Source organism: Nannospalax galili, unplaced genomic scaffold (assembly GCF_000622305.1).
Source record: "Nannospalax galili isolate Female #2095 unplaced genomic scaffold, S.galili_v1.0 scaffold384, whole genome shotgun sequence".
NCBI lineage: Eukaryota > Metazoa > Chordata > Mammalia > Rodentia > Spalacidae > Nannospalax > Nannospalax galili.
Genome location: NW_008352648.1, coordinates 3047891 through 3057116, shown reverse-complemented (window position 1 = coordinate 3057116; position 9226 = coordinate 3047891). Strand labels below are relative to the sequence as shown.

Below are 9226 nucleotides of genomic sequence, written 5' to 3'. Positions count from 1 at the left end.
TTTTTTTTTTTTTTTTTGAGACAGGGTCTCCTTGTAGCCCCAACTGGCCTGAAGTCACTATGCAGACTACAGACCAGGATGGCCTCACAGAGATCCACCAGCCTCTGCTTTTGATTCATAGTAACCTGAGCAGACTTTTACCACTAAAATGCTTAAGGCTACAAGGGTCTGAACAGCAGGGTGGTTGCTTTTCCACAGGCTTCTATATGTGCTCCTTCCCTAATTCCTTTGTTCAGGCAGGCAATTAAACAAGACAAGGTGTTCTGAGCCTGTAGGATTTCTTATGTGCATGGAGAGGAGCAGCAATGGGGCAATTTTGTTTCCAGTGGACCAGAGAGCTTACCAGCAAACAAATTTCTACTGTGTACCCATGTCTCCAGATGTCCTAGAAAGTCACCTCACTTAATCCTCACAATAACCCAGAAGATTATAATCTTCACTTTTATTTATGAGGAAGTTGAAGGTCTAGGAGTGAATTTGCCTTGCATCTAATCATCAACTGGAACATGCATCCAAGTCCACCTAAATCCACTTCTCCCTTTAGTGTGTATCTCAGACAGGGGCAGTGGAGTGACTTAGAACCAAATGAACTCATCTTTGTTAGTGCAAGGGCCTTTAGCTGGGTTTGGTGGTTCATGCCTATAATCTCAGCACTTGGAAGATGTTTCATATGAAGAGATTAAGGTCAGCTTCAGTTACATAGCAAGTTTGATGTCAGCCTGGGCTAAATGAAACTTTTTTTTTTTTTTTTTGGTCTTTTTGAGACAGGGTTTTCCTGCAGCCTCAGCTGTCCTGGAACTATGTGGACCAGGCTGGCCTCGAACTCACGGAGATCCGCCTGCCTCTGGCTCCCAAGTGCTGGGATTAAAGGTGTGAGCCACCACACCCAGCTAAAACTGTTTTTTTTTAAAAAAAACAATGGGGCTGGAGAGATGGCTCAGTAGTTAAGAACACTGGTTGTTCCTGCAGAAGACCCGGTTTTGAATCCCAGCACCCACATGGCCACTAACAACTGTTGGTAACTCCAGTCCCAGGGGCTCCGACAGCCTCTTCTGTCTTCCGTGGGCACTGCACGACACAGGTGCACTTACCGACATGCAGGCAATGCATGCATACACATAAAATTAAAATGATAAATAAAATATTAAACAAAAACAAAAATTGGGGCTTGGGATCTGATGCTCTTCTGGCCTCTGAAGGCACTGCACACATGTGGTGCCCTTATATACATTCAGATAGACACATGAAATAAAAATTTTAAAGTTCCTAGTATCTCAGAAGACATCTGTGTCTTTAGGTTACTTTGAATATAAAATTAAAACAAATTCTATGGCTTTTTTTTTTTAACACAAAGAATTTCGAATAGCTCAGACTGACCTCAAACTGGCTATGTAACCCTGACCTTCTGATCCTCCTGTACCTACCTCCAAGTGCAAGCATCACAGGTATGTATTGCCACACCCAGTTTATCCATTGCTGGGGATTGAACTCACAACTTTATGCAGCACAGGCAAGTACTCTATAGGTTTTTAAAACTACAGGGCTGGTGAGATGGCTCAGTGGGTAAAGGTGCTTGATGCCAGCTGTCACAACCTGAGTTTAATCTCCAGGATTAAAATGGTAGAAGGAACGAACCACTTCCAAAAGTCCTCAGAATTCTACATCATGGCATGCAGGTGAACACACACACACACACACACACACACACACACACACTGAATAAATAAAAATTTAATAGAGAGCACTGGGAGCGATGGCACCTGCTTTTAATGCCAGCACTTGGGAGGCAGACAGATCTCTGAGTTAGAGGCCTGGTTTACATAACAGGTTCCAGGGTTACATAATGAGAAACTCCCATCTAGATGGCTCAGTGGTTAAGAGTACTACTTTTGTGGAAGGCCCGAGTTTGGTTCCCAGTACACACATCAGGCAGCTCACAACTGCCAGTAACTCCAGCTCCAGGGAATCTGATGCCCTCTTCTGGAGGTCACAGATACCTGCACTTGCATACGCACATCCCCACACACAGAACAACATAATTAAAAATAAATCTTAAAAAACAATGAAATTACTTTTATATAAATAAGCCTTGGTGGGGCATGGTGGTTCAGGCTTTTAATCTCAGCACTTGGGAAGCAGAGGCAGATGGATCTCTGTGATCCACCAGGCCAATCTGGTCTTGAGATTCAGGCCAGCCAGGGCTACATAGTGAGACCCTGTCTCAAAACCCAAATCAAACAAACCCCTCCTCCCCAAACAACAAACAAAACAAAACAACAAAGTCTTGCTTGAACCTTGGTAACCATGACTTTTAAATTAAACGTAGGATTGGTTCAAAAGACAAAAATACACCTAGAGAACATAAAAATTCTTTATTCAAACAAATCCAGCCAATATTGAGTTTTCTATATTAAAAACAAGATGTTAAAAAAATTACAGCGGAATTAGCAAGGCAGTGACTAATGAAGTCACTATGTTTTATTATATATTCTTTAGTTATTTGATAATTGTGTGATGAACAATATTTTCAGCCACTTAGAGATTAACTTCCACAATAAATAGAATTCTACCAATCATCACTGAATTTTATAAAAAGGTTTAAAACATTAAAGTTTCTAGAAATAACAGAAAAGCAGTATGAAAATAAGCTGGAGACCATTATACTCACACATCCTTAAAGCCTACCATCTCCTCTTCTTCCTCTACTGCCTTTTACTTTACTGTCTAATAAACTACTGCTACTCTTTAGGAAGCATTTGGAACCTAAATGGCCTCTGTTCCTTTCTCTGTTAATCCCAGAAACTGTTCAAGTATTAGTTGCATTTTAGGTATGAAAATAACTGGCTGAACAGTCACTTGGTCAAGGTTATACATAGTTATTAAAACTCAAACTAGGATTTGAATGAAGGCCCATCCAGCTTTGAGTCTGGCCAGGCTTTGTTACTTTATGGTTGGTTAAGCCACCTTCTGGAGACTGGCATTTGGTATTTCTTCCACTAAGGCTCTTCATAGTTATTCAATGACAGGGCTAGAGGCCACTCTGGTCCCCAGGCACTTGTGGTTCCCTCCCCAAAGATCTAGAAATCCTCACCTCCTGTCCCCAAAGGATTAGTTGTTTGGCCTGCATGGGCCTTGAGGCTAATAAACCCAAGCAGTCACTCCCTATCTCGGACATTAAAGAACATGGGGAACTGAGTGCTTGGATACCTTTGTAAAAGCTCCTCCATTTAACAAAATTGTCCAGGAAATGTCTAATATATCTTTCCATACTGGAAATCAAAGAAGCCAATATATTTCATAATTACAGCTACATTATCTAAGTTATTTTATATATAATCAGTATTTCCTCTTCAGTACTTCAGTTCTTAAAGTTTACTCAAATCTTCCCTTCTGCCTAAAAATTTTGAGTGTTCAATAGTCATTCAGAAAAATACCATAAAACTGAAAATTGAGACATTCATCCTACAAAGATACCAGTCTTTATTAAAATTATTATGTACTATTTACAATCTAGCATAGCTCAATGTATATTTGCTACACTTCTAAAGAGAAGTAACCACTTCGCAGTGAGGGGGGGAACATTTGTTTCCATGCATTATATATTATGAATAAAAAATTAAGATCTCTGGAATTTAAAAATTTTCATTTGAATTAATGAAAAGAACTGAAAGAACATTCAGAATGTTGAACATTAAAATGGTCACTATTAAACACAACTTAAAGAACCAGTTTTAGAAAATGAATATGAAACTAGTTAAATAACGATCATTAAAATGTCAGCCCTATCAATATGACAAACAAAAACTAAAAGGAGACTGGCCATGCCTTTAGTCCCAGCACTCGGGAGGCAGAGCCAGGCCGATCTTTGTGAGTTTTAGGCCAGCCTGGTCTACACAGTGTGCTCCAGACCAGCTGGGGCTACAGAAGACCCTGTCTCAAAAAGATAAAAACAAAAACAAACTAAAAATGGGGGTCGGAGAGATGGCTCAGGGGTTAAGAGCACTGGCTGCTCTTGCAGAGGGTCTAAATTTGGATCCCAGCACTCACATGTTGACCAACAATCATCTGTAACTCCACTTCTAGGGGACCTGATGCTGTCTTCTGTGGGCACTGCATGCACATGGTATAATTATATGCAGGCAAAACACTCATACACATAAAACTTAACAAAATCTAAAAATAGAGCTGTCCATGTAGTTCAGTCATCAGAGTGCTTGCCTTGCAGGCATAAAGCCCTGGGCTCAGTCTCCAATACCACATAAACAGGTGTGGTGGTGCATGCCTATAATTAGGAGGATCAGGAGTTCAAGGTCACCTCAAATAGAAGTTTGAGGCTAGCCTATAGGACTAGAGACCCTGACTCAAAACACCCTAAAAATATTAGATATCCTAATTGGATACCTTATTAACTGAATTAGCAAAAAATGATTACCTCAATATTCACTTACAACTTCTTGTATTCATAATTAGCTCACTGACTGATATAAACAAAGAACTCAAGACCTTACCTTGCTTTACCATTGCTTACTCTATAGATTGTAAACTCTGTAAGAACTGGTACAAGTTAGCCTTGTTCACCACTATATCCCATAGTACCCTGCACAGTGGCTGGGTGAAAGGGAAGTGATTAAGAAATACTCTTTGGGGCTGGAGAGATGGCTCACGGTTAAGAACACTGGTTGTTCTTGCAGAAGACCCAGGTTCGAATCCCAGCACCCACATGGCAGCTAACAACTGTTCATAACTCCAGTCCCAGGAGATCCGACAGCCTCTTCTGTCTTCCGTGGGCCCTGCAGGACATGGGTGCACTTACCTACATGCAGGCAATACACACATACACATAAAATAAAAAGAGTACATAAAATAAAAAAAACCTAAATAACTGAATCAATAAAAGAGTAACATAATTTTGTTTGTTTTTTTGGTAAGTCACTCTCTGATTAACTTATTAAATGGCACCTCTAATTTCTAGAAATATGAATTTTAAATTTTTAAGAGAGAGAAAAGGACCTGATCTTTCTCCTACCCCTCCCCTCCCTCTGCTCCCTCTGTACATACACACACACACACACACACACACACACACACACACACACACAGAGACGATTACATGAACCAAAATTACTTTATGAACTATGAGATGTCAACATTGTATAAATAAAATTTAATAGTGAAAAAGTGATCTGGAAGCCCTGGAAACATTTACTCTACACATTTTGGAGGATGTCACATGGGTTAAGGAAAAGGAAACAAAATCTCTTTTGTTCAGATCATCATTTCAATGTTTACATACATTTTTTGGTTTGTTATTCAGAACTAATTTACAATTCTTCATATTAACATATGTTCTTGTTTAGCATGTAATCAAATTATGCCAGTGAGGAAAATCCTCACAATACCATCATTGAGTTGCTATTTCTAAGAAAACACTGAACATGAATATATACAAAAGAGGCATTAGAATAAAACAGCATGTCCATTGTTTAATATTTATACAGTTTGTTCTTTACATTTTCATCTGGAAAAATATGAACAAACCTAGGTTTACCATGCTAAGATAATGGTTTAGCTGACTGCCATAAAAGTAGTACAGACAAACAATGAAAATGAATCACATCCTTAGTTCTGTGATTACTGAGAGGATTTTCCCTGCCCTACGTGCTTTATTATGTTTCTTAAAAATATAGGAGCAGTAGCTTATCACAAGTCTCCACTAGTGCATTAATGATGGAATCAAAACAACACAACAGACTCATAAGGATGAAAAGCCTCAGAACCAGAAATCAGTTTTATGCTTCTTCTTGTTCTGGATAATTTAGGATTTTGCGGTGTGCCTGACGTAAATATTGCTGCTGCTTGAAGTAAACCTTAAATGCTCCTTTTATGGCAACAAAAGCAATTCCACCCTAAAATAAAAAGGGAAATTAATTTTTTTTACAATGCATGTTTAGAGAAACAAGAAAAAGAACTTTATATTTATCACAAAGATGCAGGCTATGCTGCCAAACAAATTCAACTAACTGCAAGTGAAACACTCTTGGTTTATTAGAGGGTGAGCTTGGGAAAGAGGCAGACATTCCAAGGCAGCAGAGGAAGACATGCCTTCCACATTATTCTCTGAGTAATGTTCCTTCTGTGTAGCTCTACACCTGTTCCGATACAAAAAGCATGCCAGAGCACCATGTACTGCTAACAGAGAGGGCAAGTGGGAACAACAGTAAACAACATGACTGCTTGCTATGTGTCAGTCCTTCATCTTCTTTTTTAAATGGTGGTGGTGCTAGGGATCGAACTCAGAACCTTGTACACCCTAAACAAGTAGTCTACCACTGAGGTACATCCCTGGAACTAAGAGTTAATCTCATGTAATCCTCACAAGTATTCTGAGGTAGTTACTATTTCCATTATACAGGCAGAGAAAAGAATTAGACTTACACTTTGCAGAAAGACTATTTCTGTGTTTGGATTTGAACCAGACAGTCTGACCCTATTGAAGCTCTAATCCAGCTGTCAAGAGGGATAGGTAGAATGACTCCTACATATTCCAGAAGAGAAACTACCCACAGAAGGCCAGAACTGCAGCGGCAGGACTCCCTTTTTAAAATTTCCCTCAAGCTGAGATGACAGTGGGATCAGACAGAGGAATCAGGCATAGGAACCATAAACTAAGCATCTATAAAAAGTTTCTCTACCTTTTAAAAACAAAAACTATTGATACTCAAGCCACTTGAAACAAGTAATATTAAAGCCATCTTACCAAGATTGTCCTTTGTAAATTAGAGTTAACACTACTGAACATCAGTTTACCAACTATTGTCGCAATAGTAGGAAAGACAAGGGCTCCACACAAAATTCGGGTAGCAGAGACGTGATCTGCTAGAGGATTAGCTTCAGCTGGAATCCGAGGAACAGGACAACCAATTCCTACAGAGAAAAATGCAGCATGTTAGTACTAATACTTAGATTTGCTAAACTTAAGACATTTATTTTTGTGAGACAGGGTCTCCCAGCTGACCTGGAACTGTATAGACCAGGCTGGCCTTGAACTCACAGAAATCCGCCTGGCTCTATCTCCCAGCTACTGGGACTAAAGGTATGCACCACCACACCCAGCACCTTAAAACATTTGTAAAAAAGCATGTTACATTGGGGCTGGAGAGATGGCTTAGTGGTTAAGAGCACTGGCTGCTCTTGCAGAGGACCCAGGTTCAGTTCCCAGCACCCACATGGAAGCTAACAACCATCCTTAACTCCAGTTCCAGGGGAATCTGATGTCCTCTTCTGACCTCCAAGGGCAGGGCACAACACACAGGTGTACTTACATACGAGGCAATACTCTCAAACACATAAAATAAAAATAAAGAAAAAAGCATGTTATACTTCTTCTACAGGTCAATTGGACATGTACTTTATAGCCACAACTCAAGGTCTTACCTGGAAATATACTGTTCAAAATCTGTAGTTTATTTGAGTATTTGCGCCATAGTCTAAGCACATAGTCCTCCCAGCGAATCATCTTGCCTAAGATCAGCATGACAGGAATAGTAGGAAGCCCAATCAAAAGGAATAAAGGGTCAGCTCTCTCCATAACATCCAGCCCTTCTTTATGGCCTACAACCTGTGAAGCAGATAGCATTTGCTAGAATTACTTCTATATCTAAGGAAATGGTGCATATTTGAGCTCAGTTCATTTTATAGGAAACAATTTCAAAATACAGAAATAAAAGGCTAAAAAACAATGAGACAGCTGTTAAGTCTCGATTTATTTACAAGATGTAGTTCTTTCTATTCTTCAATAGGTGGATGGCCAGTTTTCCCAGTATTGAAAAGCTGTTATTTTTTCCTCCCCCAATGTATGTTTTTGTTATTGTTGTTGTTTTGCTTTTTGAAATAGGGTCTCACTATGTAACCCTGGCTGGCCTTGAGTTCAGAGAGATCTGCCTGCCCCTGACTTTAGCGTGCACACTACACACAGGTCTTTGAGACAGGGTCTCATATAGCCCAAGCAGACAGCCTCAAACTCACTATGTGGCAGAGGTTGGCCTTAAACTCTTTGATTTTCCTGCCACTACTGCTCAAATGCTAGGCCACTACTGCTCAAATGCTAGGATTACAAATGCTTGGCACCATATATCCAATGCTTACATTTGACACCTTTGTTGAAAATTAGGTGGCTGTGGCTGTATGAATTTATTTCTGGGTCTTCTATTTTACTCCATTGGTATACATGCCTGTTTTGTGCCAGTATTATACTTTTTGCTACTATGGTTTCTGTAGTGTAATGAGATAAGGTATTGGAATACACACAGCATTGTTCTGCTTAGAATTGCTTTTGCTATCCAGGGATTTTATGCTTCCATATGAATTTTATGATTCCCTTTTCTAGTTCTGTGAAGGCATTAGAATTTGGATGAGGACTGTGTTCAATCTGTACATTGTTTTTGCCAACACATATATTTTACAATATTAATTCTACCAATCCAGGATCATGGGGGTAGGGGATGTGTCTATCTTCTAATGTCTTTTCAACTGCTTTTGTCAATGTCTTAAAGTTAGGTTTATTCTTAAGTATTCTATTATCCTTTTTTTAAAGCTATGGGACCATGAAGGGCTGGAGAGATGCTCAGCAGTTAAGAGGGCATATTATTCTTGCAGAGGACCAGAGCTTGGTTCCAAGCACCCACATCAAGCAGCTCATAACAGCCTGTAACTCCAGCTCCAGAGGACCCAATGCCTTCTTCTGGTTGCAAAGGGCATATGCATTCATGTGCACATAACCCCCTTCCCATACATATAAACTTGAAATTAGAAGGGAGGACTAGTTGGAGAAAAGAGAGCTAGCAAGAGGAGGGGAAAGGTAATGGGTTGTGGGGGAGCAAATGAGTAAGAACAAAACATGATATACATATGAAAACGCCATAATGAAACCTTTATTTTTATACTTTTTTAAAAAAATTAGAGTTTTGCCAAAAGGTGGCACAAACTTTTCTCAGCACTTAGGAGGCTGAAGCAGGGGGATCAGGAATTCAAGGTAACCTCAGTTACATAGGAGACCTTGTTTAAAAACAAAACAAAAAAAAAACCAATGGCCTAGAATGGTAGTTCAAATATGCTCAGATACTACCTTCTAAACACATCACAGAGAACCAGGTGTGACACCTTTAATCCTAGGACTCGGGAGGCAGAGGCAGGCGGATCTCTGTGAGTTCAAAGCCAGCCTGGTCTA

General features: G+C 39.7%; 1 protein-coding gene across 1 annotated transcript in view; it reads right to left on the bottom strand.

Annotated features, from left to right (window-relative positions):
• Window positions 1-5143: 5143 nt before the first annotated feature.
• Window positions 5144-9226, bottom strand: part of March5 (membrane associated ring-CH-type finger 5) — a 32375-nt gene continuing 28292 nt past the window's right edge. The window contains exons 4-6 of the mRNA XM_008849605.1: window positions 7435-7618; window positions 6758-6924; window positions 5144-5906 (exon numbers count right to left, since the gene is read on the bottom strand). Coding sequence (XP_008847827.1) covers window positions 5790-5906; window positions 6758-6924; window positions 7435-7618 — 468 coding nt within the window. The 3' untranslated portion in view covers window positions 5144-5789. The remainder of the gene's footprint in view (window positions 5907-6757; window positions 6925-7434; window positions 7619-9226) is intronic.